The 16,746-nt window shown below is 40.7% G+C and overlaps 1 protein-coding gene across 9 annotated transcripts in view; it reads right to left on the bottom strand.

Annotated features, from left to right (window-relative positions):
• DPF3 (double PHD fingers 3) overlaps positions 1–16,746 on the bottom strand; it is a 169,244-nt gene that overhangs the window by 52,803 nt on the left and 99,695 nt on the right. For 6 of the 9 annotated variants that reach the window (XM_057366639.1, XM_057366629.1, XM_057366655.1 and 3 more), the window contains exons 4-6: positions 8,138–8,265; positions 4,157–4,252; positions 3,094–3,132 (exon numbers count right to left, since the gene is read on the bottom strand). In XM_057366639.1, the coding sequence (XP_057222622.1) occupies positions 3,094–3,132; positions 4,157–4,252; positions 8,138–8,265 (263 nt within the window). The remainder of the gene's footprint in view (positions 1–3,093; positions 3,133–4,156; positions 4,253–8,137; positions 8,266–16,746) is intronic. The other 3 variants (XM_057366648.1, XM_057366673.1, XM_057366692.1) reach the window with 1 other exon arrangement.

Raw genomic sequence — 16,746 nt, 5'->3', positions numbered from 1 at the left:
AGATACCATGGCTAATTACAAAATGGAGCTTTGGTCAGTTAGTGGAAAAGATTAGGTCACGTGGCTACCTGCAATAACAGAAATTATCCATAAAGGTCTCTCTGCAGTTCTGTGTTCCTACAATGGATCAAACTGGCAGTTCTAGAAACTGAAAAGCTCTGTTTCTCCACAGCACAGACTGCTCTGTCTTGAGTTCCAGGGGTGGGAGCGGAATTCAACATCAAAACTATTTGATCCTGACCCTTCTCAGCTGAGATGCCAGCAAGGGGACAGCTCATGTCTGTCCAATGGTGGAGATGTGATGTGGAACTGGGAACTGAGCCAAAGCCTTCAATTCCTTCATTGAAGGAACAGTCTGAAATGACAATAATTTTAGACTTGATCTTTGTTTGAGGAAGTGATCACAGGTGGATAGCTAAATATTTCTTTATTAATTCTGCTAGCTACTCTATTCCTGGATAAAAACAACAGAATTGCTTCTGCTGCTCCCCTTATTAAACTGATATTTCTCACTATAGATAAGGCCACCTAATTCAAATTCTGCAAGTTTTTGTATGTGAAAATAAGAAAGGGACAGAACTTTTTTTTGTAAACCTGAAGAATGCATAGAAATCCAGAGAATATTCACACCTAGACATAAAGAGGCCATAGAATCTCTGTCCCTATTCTATGGGCTTGAAACAGAACTAGTACTATTAGAGCTATGTTCCATTGGATATCTGAAGAGAAGTAACAAGGAACAGTTTTACACTGTTTACACTGGCCTGGCAAAGTCTGTCAAAATAGGGATTTATAAAAAACTTCAAATGTTATTTCCCTGGGATTGCTCAAGTCTAACTCTTTTCCCGAAGGAAAGACATGGATTTGCAGCTATCTGTATGGGGTAAATACTACTAGGTATGACAAGGATAACTCTGCCTTCTGCAAAGATCTCTGTGCAGTCCAGCACACATGTGCAGAGCAAGATTTKTAAGGGTGAACTGAAAAGCAGTTTCACCGAGAAATGGTCTCAACAACAATTGTTTGGTGGAGGCTTCTTTACCGACCATATCACATAAAMTCATCTTAGTAGTCTGCAATATTTTCTTTCTGACTGCCAGCTCTGTAAACCCCCTCTGGGCAATGAAATCAGTCCTGGGTTAGTTCCTTTCTTCYCTCACTACTGCAAAATGTGCTGCAAGCTGAATTTCCGTCCATGGCAGCTCCTCTAAAACCCTCAACTCATCAGGGAGTCTTCACAGAGACAAGTGATTGCCCTTATAAATATTTCTGCTGGTACCTGGATTAGGATCTAATTTCCCTATCCTACCAGCTGCATTGGCTTTTCAGGGCTGTGAAAAAAAATGTGAAGTTTTATATTTGTCACTAGTCAGTAGCTCTGACTCTATTCACACACTGGGAACATACCTATTGAGTAAGAAGGTACTATTTTTACATAGGTACGGTTCAGAATATGATAGTAATTTGAGGTTTGCTGCTCAGAATTTTGCTAGTCTTAGAGCCGGCTGTTTGCTGTCAAACTGTTCTCTACAGAAATGCAGGGGCATGGCATTCATGTCATGACCACACATCAGAAACACTTTTTCATGCAATGAACATAGAGGGGGATATTTTTCAAGTCAATGACTTTCAATGGGACTTGGGTTCTTAAATGTCTTTGGTGCCTTTGAAATGGTCCCGCAGGACATCCAGCTGATGACAGACAATCTGCACAGGTACAGCTGCCTATATCTCATATCTTCTGGCAAGCTACCCTTCCTAGCTCCTACCACATTGTCCCTGTCCAGCAAAGACACTAAAAATCTCCTGTGTATCTGCCTCTTCAGCTTTCAGTGTCTTTCCTGAGCCCACATGATTTTAGCTTCTAGCCCTGAGAGGGAAGAACCAAGTGGCTGCCCCAGAGGCCCTAAACTGAATGCCCCACGCTGGCTGTCTGCACTCCAGGCTGTTGAGTTCAGTCATCCACGAGTGCCTTCATTCTCCTGACAGGATGCAGCAAAGACTTKATATGTGAGGCCTGGAAGCCATGGCCCAGCAGCCTTGAAGCAGCCCAGAAGYAGCCAGAGAGAGTAGCCAGAGGGACAGATGGAGAGTTCAGGATTAAAAACAAAATCATGCTGTAGGGAAAGGAAGGGGCATGTGCAATTTGGAAAGTCCAGAGCAGTAATTCCATTGCATTAATCCTTCATTTATGCTGTCAGTCCTTCTCACTCCTTCTCTGAATCCCCAAAGGTCACACTCCACAGGACCTAGTTTGCTATGCATGTCTTTCCCCTCTTCYGCCCTCTAAAAATACCCTAACCAATTCCTTCCCAGAAACAAAGAGCYGCCTACGTTTCATGCTCCCTAATTTCAAATCCTTAGCCTCAATTCCCGATACTGGGTCAGGCTTACAYGGTAAGCAGAAAAGGGCTGCTTTTAGAAAACTGGCAAACCTCTTGTAAGCCGATGCAATTCAGGCTTGCCACTTTTTAACACCTATATAACCTGGCCCTAATTTTGAAATCCTTTTCAAATTTCTACCACATTTTGCTTTGGTTATTGATGCCATYAAATAAAACTAAAAATTGCTGGAAGAATTTGGTACCATTCAGACTTCTCTTTTTTGCACTGAAAGAAGCCRGGGCACTAGCAGAGCAGGAGTTAGTTGCAAGAAAAGGGCAAGATATCCTGTACATAATAGGGGGCCAGTTCTAGGGCAGAAAATAAAACATAAATGTATGCTTCAAAATACATGGAACATCTAGTACCCTCCAACTTCCYTCCCTATAGTAACAGACAAAAAGTTCTGTAACATTTTCCTAAACAGGGAAGCAAAATCTTGCACATAACTCTGATTTCAGCACTTTGTTTGTGTAGGTCTGGGACRTATGAATACACCAAATTCCCTTCTCCTGAAGAGTATATATCTTTTAGCTGTTCACTCCCTTTCACTAACCCTAACCAGCACGTGCAGTTTATGTGAGAGCAACTTATTAGAAAAGAGTTGTTAGCCTGGAATATTAGTTGATCGCTACAGTCAAGCTTTTGTGCATGTATTGACTCTATCTCCTGGTTTTGGTTACTGGTTCATACAAATTTTCTGAAACTTACATTTTTCTGGAAAATTTTTTTCCAGGTGGGGGTCTTTGGCTAAGAAAGAAAGAAAGAAAGAAACTGGTTCAGGTGATTTTGAGAATAAGGAAGGTGAAATATATACTTATCCAATTATTAAAGTGCTTTGATCTTATATTAAAGGACTTTAGCTCCAAAATAAAGAGGAGCAGAAAACTGAAACAACACAATAACAGAGGAAACCAAAAGAGAGGGTCTGATGCATAAGTACATTGCAAGTATTCAATGTGGTTTCATGTCTCTTATTCAAAAGCTATTATATTCTGCTCATTTGGCCTAAAACGTGGCCCGTCTTGCTTGACTTCTATAAACACATCAAAAGGTAGTTCTAGAGCTCCTGTGCCCTTGCAGCATCCACTGGAGCCAAAGAGAGATGAAAATGCTCAAAACTTGTGAGAATTGTGTTCACGTTTATTTAGATGCCTAGCTTACAGGCCCACAATTGAAAAAGTTGATTCCAAGTTTAAAATGTCGGCCTCGTTACTTAACTGGTACCCTGATGAATTGTGAAGACATCTTAGGTAAGAGAAGGGACACAGAGTCCCCCAAGGATAAAATATTGCCCTTTTTAAGCAAATGGAAGATTTGCCATGGGCTCAAGWGAGCCAGTGTCAGCCACAAAATGCTACCCTGGAGAAAGCTGCAAAACTTGTTAACACATTTCAAGTTATTTTTATTAATACTTTTTTGGCTGCCATAATTGAATTTGTTGCTTTACTGTAWATAGTAAATGTTGTTTTAAGGAGCATTGTAATACCAGGATGTAATCATAATTATTACAGTTTACATTACAATTGTAAATACAACAGAAAAATTCATTTACCCAACTTTTTACTCTCAAAATAGTCTTTTTTTTCATGGCAGTTCACAAAAATAAACTGAAAAAGTATTAAAACTCTATTACCATATGACTGAAAATTATCCATAGTGTTATCATCATTATATATTCATACACTTTGCATATATAATACACATAAGTAATATACACTAGAAAGCAGAGGTTTCCTTACTTCCTTTCCATTCCAATAAACTCTCCACTTACCCGTCCTCTAGGCCTGTTCTTTCGTTTTGGAATATCTTCTTCCAAATCTTCTTCCTCATTCACTTCATCTGCATTTTCGTCATTTTCTAAAACCCTCTGTGGTTGAACARTAAACAGGAATGGTTAGAAGAAAAAAGGAGGACAGATGCAACCAACTGCTGCTCWTTACCACAGTGCTTGTGGGTAATTACCATTGATATAAAATCAAATCAGATCCCAGTACCCCTACTTCTCTCTACTTAAGCAAAATTTCCTTTCCTTCCCACCCTAAGATCTCCAGGGAATTCTTACTTTAAAAATACTACTGATGTCAGTCAWCTATGATAAAAAGGTTCCTAAGAAAAAATAGAGTTGTCACTGAGCACCAATATTCCAAGACAACACAAGWATTAGTAGGCAAGGCCACTAAGTAAGTGCAGGCCCTGTCTGGGAACTTGTTTGCCTGGGRTTTTTATTTTAATTTCTTGCAACTTAAATTGGTTTGTTTTCCTCTAATGTTGAGAGTGCGCTCTAAGAATACAAAAATCAATGTTTTTCTCCTTGGTAGCTCACAATCTTCTTTCTTTAGCAAAAATAGAGAAAATTCCTTCATATATTCCAGAATGAATTTAGAAAGCCATGTCTTTCCAGGCTTGCATCACAGGTAGAACTCTAATCTGGAAGCAAGAGATTTGCTGCATGAGAATGCTGAGAAATTACAGATCTCATTGAGGTTAGCAGGACCAATAGCAATAGTCCATTCAATTAATTATATAATAGAAGCAATTGTTTATCAGCTCAGATAACTGTGAGATGCCTGGGCCAGGGAATTTCAATCCTTTTAACTTGATCTTTTGAAATGTAACCTCTGTAGAACCAAACACAGGCTGGCTGTCCTGCATGAAAACATGCACAAGTCAGACATCACACAAAAAAAAAGCCAGACAAATCATCACAACACTCATGTGGAAAGAAGTCTCATTGAAATTCCCTCAACCCTTGAAATGTGTGCTAGAAATGCAGACATTGGCCACAGCCATTTATGGTGCTRTGCCATTTTGCAAGGGACTAATCTGGAATCACTGATTTACCTTTGCCATGCCAACATTCATTTAAACTACAACCTGCAGCCACAATGCAGATTCTAATCAGTGACATTAAACTGATTGTAAGGTTTTCAGTCTTACTGCGTTTGTCCCTTCTCTCTAATTTCTACTAACAGCTATTTGAGAGCCAGCAGAGGGAGAACAGGAGAAGATCACAGTTTCTTTATCTCCTTTCAACACCAAAGCACCAAATTCTGAATTTATGGGAAAGAATACAACAGAAATTTCACATTCCAAAARGCATGTATTTAGAAGAACAGTTACAAAAGTTTATTCTTAATTTATCAGCTAAATTTCCAAGACTAATACTGGTCAGTGCATTACACAAAAGCTGTAGCACATGACAGAGGATTTAGTCTTCATCTAATTTTTGCTTCTTCTATTTTTGAGTATCAGGAGGCTATTAATGAGCTCCAACCATCATGAAATATAATTTCACTTAATACTGGAGTACTAAATACTAGAGGGTGTAAAAGTTAAGCAGGTTCCMGTTCTGGATGCATAAAATGTTTCTTCGTAATTTATACAACTGTATCCATTAATRGAATTCATCTTGGGACTGAAGCACTTGAAAAATGTTGTACATGAGGAGACCGTAAGAAATGTAAGAATGTATGTAAGAAAAGAAGTAAACTTACTGGTATGAGTTTGCATTTTTCCATTGCTTATATCTTAGTGTCTCAAAAAAACCCAGGGGCAACCAGATTGTATGTAGGAGGGAAAGGAGTTAATTTACAACAAYAATACTACACAAGAGTTAAGAGAAATAAATATTACAAACTACTTTCTCTCTTTAAAATCGAAGCATCAATTTAGAAAAGAGAATATGTAACGAAGTGTGAATTTGGTGACACTGCCAGAGTAATGACCTTACTCCTTGATAGAAGGGGCATAACCTTTCTGATGCATAGTCAGAAGGCTACTCTAACTCTTCTCCATCAAACAGTGGAGACACACATTCCATACCAATTTACTGCAGGGCAAAATCGTCAACCCTGTTACATATCAACTGTACAGCAGGTCCCAATGCCTGTATCTGTTTAGGAGAGGGAACCCTTGTATGTTTTAGCAGAGTTACTTTTCCTATTGCTTTTCTAAAACGGTTTCCCAGCCCTATGTATTTTGGTGCAGCCAACAAGCACCAAGTCTTCTCCTGACAGATACTRTGAATTTGGGAGGGTGGCAAATGGCTGGGACTGAGGTGGGAATTACAATTATGTCCATCCCACCTGCTCACTGTCCCCACCACTGAGGCTRGACCCTTTAGAGTTATAGCACAGACAAGGATGCAGAGGAACAAAAGAGACATTGGCGTTCTCTTATTTGTCACACTGATAAAGGCACTGATTGTGATTTTGATCAGGTACAGTCTAGCTGACAGGTGCCAAAGCACACACTGAAAGCTGGCTACCAGTGAAGGCTTTGGCAATCATTTTTCTACAGACTGAATCCACATGAGCTGTGCCTGCATAAAATAAAGCAGCAAGACATGTCTTCTGCATCTGTTCTGATGAAAGTAGCATCCAGGTGACGGGTCACAGCTACAGCACTTTGGCTGAAAATTTGTTCTGTTTTTTGCCCTCCCTCCCTACTCTGCAATGCCTGAATTTGAGTCAGTTCCACCATATCTGAGGTCTCTTTCCTCAGACTGCTGCTGGGGATAATTTGGGAGCTCAGATCACACAGCAACATTGCAGGGCACTTGTCAGTTTTGTGAGGATGCTGCACGACTTCTTGTGACCCTGGAACCAGGCAAAACCAGCCCTTTAGTAAAAGCTCTCAGCTTCGTAGACCTAGATATACTACTGAAGGAGCAAACACAGAGCAGGGCTCGTGCCAAGCTTTTCCCCACTCCMTGAGCATGGGATGGTGCTTTTTCACCTGTGCAACTGGGAATGGGAGACCCAATTTGGCTGCTCTTACCTCTSTAAAATTTCTAACAAATAGAGCAGTAGGACTGAACTCCAAGTAATAGAGATTTGAYTCCTGTGTTCTTCTATTTCATTTGGCATGGGACTGACCCTTCACTTTTTTACTATTTTGAGGTATAGATGCAACATTTTGTATCTCAGCCAAAATTACTAAATTTGACACATTGCTAATAACGCTCAATAAAAATCCCTAAAAAGACTCGTGGCACARTGGTGTTTTAGCATCACCAAAGATATGCTGCTATGGGACAGGAGCTTTCCTAGAGTCTTAAGATGTTCTAAAAGTGACGTGGATTTATATTAGAACCCTTTATATTAGCTAAATTCCTTCTGTAAYACACCTACAATCGCATTTCTGCTTTTAATTGTTGAAGGATTAAATGCAGTCTTGACTAATAACTTACAAACCATATTTCATGTAAGAGGCAACATTTCTCGTACTGCATCACTAATAACTGAGATATTTAATATTACAATTTTTAAAGTTATTCGTTTTTCTTGTATATCTCCAGAGGGCTACCTATTATTAAAAAAAAAAAAACAAAACAAACCCAAAACAGGCAAGGCAATGGCATATTTTTGTCCATAGCCGCTGTGAATCCAAATTGAAATCCATGTCCAAATTCACTTTAAATGTGAGCCACTGAGATTCAGGTTATAGTTGGATCCACCTCAGCTTCTCCGTTTTGTATATAATTACTTCATAGTGCTGCAAAATAAATTCCAATGCAGAAGCTGTTCACAACACAGTCAAAGAACAGAGATCCTTGTGATAGGAGAAGCGTGTGAGATACTGACATCATTTTGAGCATCACAGTGTAGCACAAAGGTTTGATAACATTTTGGCAGTGGAATGACACAACTATCAACAGATGCACTGTTCCACCACAGGACAAAAGACTGCTAGACTTAGAGACAAATTGTAAAATCCAGCCCTGATGTTAGGGCATGGGGCTCTCTTTTACCTGGATTTCTTGTATAGTGTCTTCCTCTTTAGTGTCTGTTTTTTTCTCTATTCCYTCTCCACGTAGCAAGGCTTCCAGAGTTGTGCTTTCTGAGGTGAACCCATCTTTTTTCAGAGGCAGGTCAACTTCTGAAAAACAAAAAMCACTCACTGTGTGTCTCTCCCAAAGAGCTAACAAGCACAAGGACAGAGATAGATGTCAAGCAGACGATGAACAGACTTTCAAACTTGTTTCTGTCTTGAAGGAGAACTCTTCAAGTTCATTTAGCCACTAAGGAAGTCCATATATGATTCATTTCTTACTGAAAACCTGGTATCTTTTCAATTGCTGTGTTTGTGTACAGGAAAAAAAAGCTGGATATATTCTATTGGGAGGAAATAAATGAGGGGAAAAAATCCTTCTCCTTTGTGTAAACTCCCTATGCTTCAAATAAAGAACAAGATACTGAAATACTAAATATGAAGAATCTGATCTCCTGAAGAAGAAAAGTAGCTTAATGCAATTTATCATCTGGCACAGTTTATATAGCACAGCTTCAATGCTCATTCCCCCACACCAGGGCCTGTTCCATAAGAACAGAAAAAGCTCATGTGGGGCACAATGCTGAGACCTTACATTGAAAAATAAAGGGATGTGTCTTGAATTTTCATGTAATATGGACTAGATTAAATTTCCAGTTGGCTCCAGCTGGCCGATACCAGTGAAGAAACACAGTTATGAGTACAGAATCCTGCCCATAAAATGGGATGACACCCAGTCACTGCAGGAAGAGCCACAGGCTGGCTCGGGGRCAGGTGGGGACAGAGCTCCAAAGACACTGGGGGTTTATAAGGAATTGGATGCAATTTGCTGGACAAGGGAAGGAGCAGAGCCTTATTCCCCTTTCAAGTGCTGCCGTTAGATTATGARGCGGTGCAGCAGCAGGCAAATACAGCGTGTTAACTTTAGCATGTTACAATACACCCAGGCAACAATCCTGCTACATTTCCTTGTAGATCCCAGCCTCTACCCCACTCATACAGGGGCTCTCTCAGAGCAACCCTATGGCAGAGAGACATCCTGCACATGTCTTTACCTGGCAATGCCAGGTATGGGTTTCTCAATTACTCCTTCCCTTCTGAAATGAATACCTTTGTCTAGGCCAGTACATTTACAAGTAAAAATGTACAAGACCGATGCTTACCAATCAGCATCTGGTGTCCTTATTTCACAGTTCTGTCTATTTCTTATGCTTTAGAACTGTATTTTGTTCCCCAATCTGCCTGAAGCTTCCTGCCTTTCTATYGCCATGCATAGTAAATTCAAATGCAAACCAAATAATGAATGAGCACTTCCACCTGGGACAGTGAAGTATAATCTGTTTCTGGGGGGGCAGTTGCATCCCAGGAATATGTTTGTTCTATATATGAAAAACTTTAATCCAGCAAATGGTTCAGGGTCCCTGATCTCCACAACATGCTTGCTCCAGTCTTCTGAAGTGAGAGAGCATTGCTCAGCCAATAACCACAGAAAATCCAGRAAAAAAATTCCAGGAAAAGCTATTCTATTCATGGAGAGAAAGGCTCATGCAAAAAACCCAAACCACTGGGATTTTGAAGSAAACTCCCAGGACAACCCACACAATGGGATTGGGTCAACTGTGAATTGATCCCTCTCCTCATCACAAGGAGTTTTATTCAATCAGGTCTCTGTTTTCAGCATTAAGCTTTGCACACCCACCCCACTATGGCCCCTTCCCCAACTTCTCCCTTGTTTGAGCTATATAAAAGACAGAGAAGTCAAGAGAGAATCATACAGATTGAATTTCCCCGTATGAACTCCTTGTACCTCCCTCCGGATCCAGCTATTTCAATAGAAAGAAGGGATTTTTTACTTGATTTATGTGCAAATCCCAGCACTTGAATCTGAAGTCACTAAGGAAYCTCCATAATCATCTCTGGATGTGGGCTTGCCTTGGTTTCAAAGTCCTGTGCTTGGGTGCAAAAGGGCATTTGCTCTGTATTTGGAACCTTGTGAGGCTGCAAAACCCAAGGGGTCATCATACATTCAGCAGGAAAAGAAGCTTCAAGCAAGCTCAAGGGCATTGGAAACAAACTTGTCTTCACTGTGACAAGCTATGWCTGTCTCTGGATACCAATACATTCAGCAAACGAATGCATTAGAAAAGGAAATGAGCAAGGAAAGGCTGAGGGGTAAGKAGAACATATATGAAGGTGGAACTACGCCTCGTTTGTTCCAGAGATACCGAACTCTGAGTTTGAAAAGAGTGAAAGGTAGRTTTTAAGGGTCAAAACAGGCAGCTGTCTTCAAGAGGCATGTTTGTTCTGTGTGGCACTGCTATTTCCCAACAACAAYCCCCCAGGAAGACTTTTCATCCAAAACTCTCAGAACATTTTCTAATTACTAAATTTAACATCCCACTGACAAGGCGTTGTAAGGTAATATTTTTATTCACAGTTTACTGATGGGGAGACTGAGTCACCAAGAAGTTCAGTTAGTGAGCTGGGAATCCAGCGAAAATAAACTCAGCGTCTGCCTCCCATTTGCCCACTAAACTGACTGCCATTCAATTCCTTCATTTTCTTCACCACTGGTAGCTTCTATGAACATGCTTTAATTSCTAAATAGCTCTAGAAAGTAGGAAATGGCAGACACTATCTTATCTGGAATGTAAAGTTTACGTTACAAAAACCTTCAGAGGTCCAAAGACAACCCCTTGTAATGAAATCAATCTTTGYAATGAATTCAATCCTTCCTGGAAGATGGCTAGTCTGTAAAGGACACATTAATGAAGACAGGAAATTATGTTTCCAAACCAGTTTTTGAATCCCCAGGGATGAAAGTCTTCAAAAATATAAAAGATAGTTCMGTTAACCTACAGAAATAGTTAAACACTATCAGGGATCATTGAATTAATTTCACTAAATCCCTTATTTTCTCATTTTTATTTAACTCTCCATGATTTTTCCACAAAAGCAAGAAAAGTGCCTTTTTCTCTTTTGCCAGTACCCTAAAGAAAACTGAGAAGCCAACTCAAAAACTGAAATGTAGTTTTCATGCGAAAGATCAAGGCTTTCCCCAGACTATGGGAACTGCTGTTTRGAAGTAAGGTGGGGTCTGTTCCACTCACTCTCCTGCTTGTGAAGGTACCAGCCAGAGCCTGAAGCTTCAAACAAGGCAGAGGGAGACTCTTCTGGGCTTAAGAAATAGAGCTGTGACCCCGTKCTTGCCTCTGCTTTGATATTGGCCGTGCCACACTATGCAGTCGCCTCACATGCTGCAGAAGAAGCTACTAATGTCTGCCAGGAGAGAAATGCAAAAAAACTTATCTACCCTAATACTGCATTTCATCCTGAGAGAGAAATGCAATATCCCTTCCAGTTATCCTAAATCTGGCTCTTCTAAAAAGAYACGGAATAGCCCAGCCCTTTCTGAATTTTGATGCACTTTTACTCTCCATGTTTTCCCATCTGAGTTCATTCAACAGTTTAACTATGGTTTGAAAGGAGTGTTTCACTTTATTAATTGACAGCCCCCTTGTTCTTGCTAGGGAAAATAGAAGTTCTTGACCAAGACTTTTGTAATTGCTTTTTATTCCTCTCATTTCAAGGATAAACAGTCACAATCTTTTCTTACTCTGCTGTGGGATGTTTTCCAAATGGGCCTGACAAACCCCTCTGAACTTTCTCTTATTATATGCCAGTCTTCCCAAGACAGACCAGCCCTGCATCTGRTATTTTCAGATGAAACCACATCTCCCATTTAAACAAATTAATTACAATATTCTTTAGATTACTTCTCAGGCTGTGTTTTTCAAAGACCAAGTTGCCTCCTAAAGCAGAAGAACTRGGAATCTTGTAATGGGGACAAGAACTTCCCATAAGGAATACATTCAAGCACACAGGGATTATATTAAAATGCCCATCCCTCTGCCCACTCCCCAAGCATGTTCACCTCTCCCCAAAGTGTCCTGCACAGACCTCCCCAGCCGTGATCGTTCTGAATAACTTTATGTTATGTACAAATCTTTGTAGCTGACGAGGTATTCCCACTCTGCAGTTTGTCCTTTGCTGTATTGCACAACACTGGAGCAAGCACTAAACCTTGATGCATCAGCTGTAAGCCTTTATCTATAATAAAACTTCTTTTGTCTATTATCTTTTATTCSAAAAGTTTTGATCCAAGACAATTCTTCATTTCTCTGTGGAGACATAGCAACAATCTTCAGAAAGTGTAAGAAAATTGTCACCCCCCCCCCCCACACACACACACCTATTAGTTCTTTACACATCATGTAAAGAATTTCTTTTAAGAAAGTAATGATACATGCTTTTCCTTGGTAGGAAAAATGTGGTTGGTTAGAATCTCCTATATCATCATTTCCCAGGTGCATTACTGCTTGTATGTAATTACTGTTTCAATCAATTTTTCAGATGTTCATGTGGAATTTATGGGTCTTTTAATCTTTGAATCACATCCAAATCCTTTTTAAATACAGGTAATAGCATTGCTACCCACTAATTGTTCTAAATTCTTTGGAACTTCTAGTTTGTATCACAAGCTCTTCTTCAAACATTACAATTCCAGAGGACATGATCTTTATTACAAGTAATAGCTACCAGTGAAAGCACTATAATTAAAAGCTCACTCTTTTATACAAAAATGTTAAAGTTTGTAGATAAATTTCCTTTTGATTAGTACTGCAAATACAACAGCACATGGTTAATATACCAGATACAAAAGCTAGTTAAAATTATACAAAGTGGCAGTGTCAAATCAACAAAAATCATCAATGAAAAATACAGCGTTTTTTAAGAATTCTTCCTGTTTTAATAAACCGTGGTATTATTGATGTCACAACTAAATTTTGTGCATATGTTATAATTCAAACATGTGTGGTGTGCRTATAATTAAAATTTACATTTCTTAACCTGGCAGAGTCCCTTTCATAGTGATTAAATTAGCATGGTTATTTCTGCTTACCAGCTCTGCAACAACCTCTCTATTTATTAAGGTCTTGAGATTGCACCCATGCCAGTGTCRTTCCTGTATCTGTTTTCCCTTGAACTTCTGCCTCCAAAAGAAGCACATTTTCACAAATCCCACAAAATGGTGGGCTTTTTCAAGTTTTGATTTGCCAAAATAGCTGCAAATTCCTGTCCTTAAATAAGCTACATTTGGTCTACAACGCTTTGAGAGCTAAGCAACTTTTCAATGTCTCTTTGAAACATAAATTAAAAACAATCATCCCTTTTTCTATACAGTGCAATGTATTTGTTTTACAATGGATCATTTCCATCTCCACAGTAGCAGCTGCCACCCAAACCATCATCTCTGTGCACTCGTAAGCAGCTCCATTTCCAGTTCTAATTGGGAACAGAGATACTTATTGGGTGAGTTCCAGCATGATCTATCACGCCAGAGACAGCTACTATGCAAACCAAAGCAATCCGGCTTCCAAAAACRCTCTTAGACAAACACTGACTTTGCACATAGATCCTTGCGTTTTTGTTTCTTGGCTTTTTTAGAACATCAGAAGTGCCAAAGGAAACTATATGTTAAGAGTCCATGAAGTGTTGTTTAGGGTGGATAAATCCAAGGATATTRCCTTAATAACCACGACCTCTTTAAAATCATATAGGTGGTCTAAAAAAGCCACCTAATTCACAGCAAACAGAACTACTGCTGAGTGAATGCAGCCACTAAGCTCATTAAGAGGATGTGGCAGGATGTGTCTGAAAGTGCAGTGCAGTGGCTCAGCAAGCAATTAAATCCCATGACAGTTTAAAATGAGAATCTATCAGTGTCACAAGAGTGTGAAGCCTCAGCATCTCTGCTGTTCCCACCCCCAGCGTTTTATTTATTATGGCGTATTGGGAACATGGGAAGTCAAAAAGATTATAATGAAATATGCCATATAAAAACCAGATTAAGCCTGCTCTTCTTTGGGGAAATATGCAGAGAGAGAAGCTGTCTGTTAGCTGTCGAGTTTGCAAAAGATACCATCTTTTGGGATGGTGCTCTCTGCCAGCAGACAGAGTGCCCCAGGGGAAATGGTGGTGAAAAACCCAGACAAGCAGCATCCATCCATCCATCATACGCTCATCTCCACATCTCCAAGGCACAAATATCGCGTTAGAGTGCAAAGGGTGGGGGCAGGGGGATGGAATCCCTTAAGAAAGAATGGGGAGACAATGCCTTACATGAATAGCTGCGTTTTGTAGCTTTTCTGTGTGTGCACAACCAGACTCTCCTTAGCTTCCTTGCTTGCTTGCTTATTGTGTTCATGGCCAGTACRGTGACTTGTTAGCATCCTTGGAACTGACACATTCACAGCAGTGACCAGAACCAGGCACAGTAAAGGCAGGGCTCTGCCACTGCCAGCACAGTGCAGCATGGACCTTCCCCTCTTTTGCAGATCTGGATCTCCAAACCCCTTCTTTCACCACACCACATCCTTCTATCCCAGGGCAGATGCTCATGTTATTGCTATTGTGCTTTGATGCTGATCTTGTGGCCCCTGCTATCCCACCCTTTTCTCCTAACTCTACTGCAATTCAGCACCCATCAGCAGCAAACCTGTCACTGCCAGCTCTGCACATACATGGTCCAGAGAATCTCCTGTCAGCCCAGTCCTGGGACTCCCCTGGGACAGATTACTGATAACACARACTCTCACAATGAGTCCAGAAAACCAAACAAACGTCCCTAGAGAACAGAAAACATCAAATTCACTTTATTTTTAATCCAAGCTGCAATATAGCCACGCTGTACTGAAGGTTGTAAGGATACTCCGGTGATCCTTTGTCTCTCCCACCAATCCCACTCTGAACCTCATGTATATTATTGCACTCTCAAGGTAAACTAGGCTGTGGTGAGAACAGGAATCTTGAAAACAAGAGAGTATTTGTTTCCACAGAAACAAACCATTTTGAGTGGAAAAAAATACTTTGGAGAACTCTCTGTCCTGTAAAGGCCTGACGTGAATCTTAGCAAATGTTCAAAATCTTAGCATTACTGAAGTTTGCTCTAGGGAGCACAAAGAGACTGGAAAATCCCAATGTCTCCCTAGCACCTCCTCCTGGAAAACTGCTAGTCTCTTGAGGTTGGAGGAGGGCAGAGGGCAGGGGGAGMAAGTGAAGACAGAGGAAGATCTGATATGGGTGGGTCTGTACACTTTCACTTTTTAGCCTGGGCGTAACTGCAGAAAAATCAGAGGACAACTTGGATTTTCAAGACTGGGATTCAATGAAAAGCTTCTATCAGCCCCTAGTGAAAACATGTCCCAGGAGGCTACAAGACAACAGGAGAAATAGGGCTGCAGAAAACTGCAGAGGCTCTTAAACATAAGGTTAAGCATTGTTTAGTTTAACCCACTATCAAAATGTGGGCTTTACMAGCAGCTGTATTTCTCTGCCAGACTAGAATGCCTTATAAAATCTCTCTAAAAAAAACCCCAAAAACAGAACAGCCTTGCTGTCAGTTGTCTCTTGGAAGTTTTCAACAGATTTATTTCTCAGCACAGATATAAATCACTGTCACATATAATATGTTGTACCTGCTTCTTAAAGACTGCCAAATTACAATATCAGACTAAATGCTGGATCAAGTAACTACCCTCAGGGCTGAAATAATCTCCATTCAGAAATATCTCTATTCAGTAGCATTATTCTAGCACTCATTTGTGTTCTGGCCGCTGCTGCATTTGTGTTYTAGGTGGGCTCCCACTGCAACAGGATTCTTCAGCACTGTAGGCACTATGGAGCACTATGGAGAGACAGAGGCAAGGTGACTGCTACAATTTAGAGACAATTACTAAGTAAAAAAGCCTATTCCTTTGGGTTTTGCATCACCCTAACAGGGCTTCTTCTCTGTAGGGAGTAAAAGAACAACTTGGGCTATCTGCAAATGGTTGTACAGAATCACACACACAGGGAGATGATGGGCATTTTGACCCCTCCAAAGCACCAGAAACTAATTATGAACCAGACAATTGTCAGCAAATACCAGYCCCTGCCTTCCCCACAGGTGGGACAGTCATGCCCACATCGCACACTCTGCAAAGGATAACAGGGAGTGGACCTCCACCGCAAACAACTGCATTGCATGTGACAGAACRGAATAGAAACACTTGTACTGAACACAAACTCATACATAAACCATGCATAGAGCCAGCCATGCCAACCTTCCTGCAAATTCTGTGAGATTCTGCGTAGCTTCTCTTCCTTATCGAGGACGGTGGAGGGGATACCTTTAGTTACAGATAAATCTCTGTAATGCAGTTATCTCTCAGCTGCAGTGCACAAGCATCCCAATTAATTCAGTCCAGGCCTAGCAGAGCCGGCACTAAGCCAGAGCTGATAAACCTGCCAAAGCCAATCTGAGTCCTGCAGTGATTCTTGGGAACCTGCTCTGTGCTTTCGGGTGCTCTGCTCTGAGGGGGTTTATGTGCTCAGCTCTGCTGGCTCCGCACGGAGCGGCAGCCCCGCTAACGAGGCCTTTCTAATGCCCAGAGTTCAGGGACAGCAGAGACACCCGGGCACCCGTGAAGGCATCAGCCAGGCTTGGCAGGGTTTGTTAGCTCTGCTCAGGCAGATTACAGCTGTGCC

Source organism: Malurus melanocephalus, unplaced genomic scaffold (assembly GCF_030028575.1).
Source record: "Malurus melanocephalus ecotype Western Australia unplaced genomic scaffold, MMel_1.1 scaffold_2, whole genome shotgun sequence".
NCBI classification, from domain to species: domain Eukaryota; kingdom Metazoa; phylum Chordata; class Aves; order Passeriformes; family Maluridae; genus Malurus; species Malurus melanocephalus.
The sequence above is the reverse complement of the archived record's forward strand: the minus strand, read 5'-3'. Positions and strand labels throughout refer to the sequence as shown.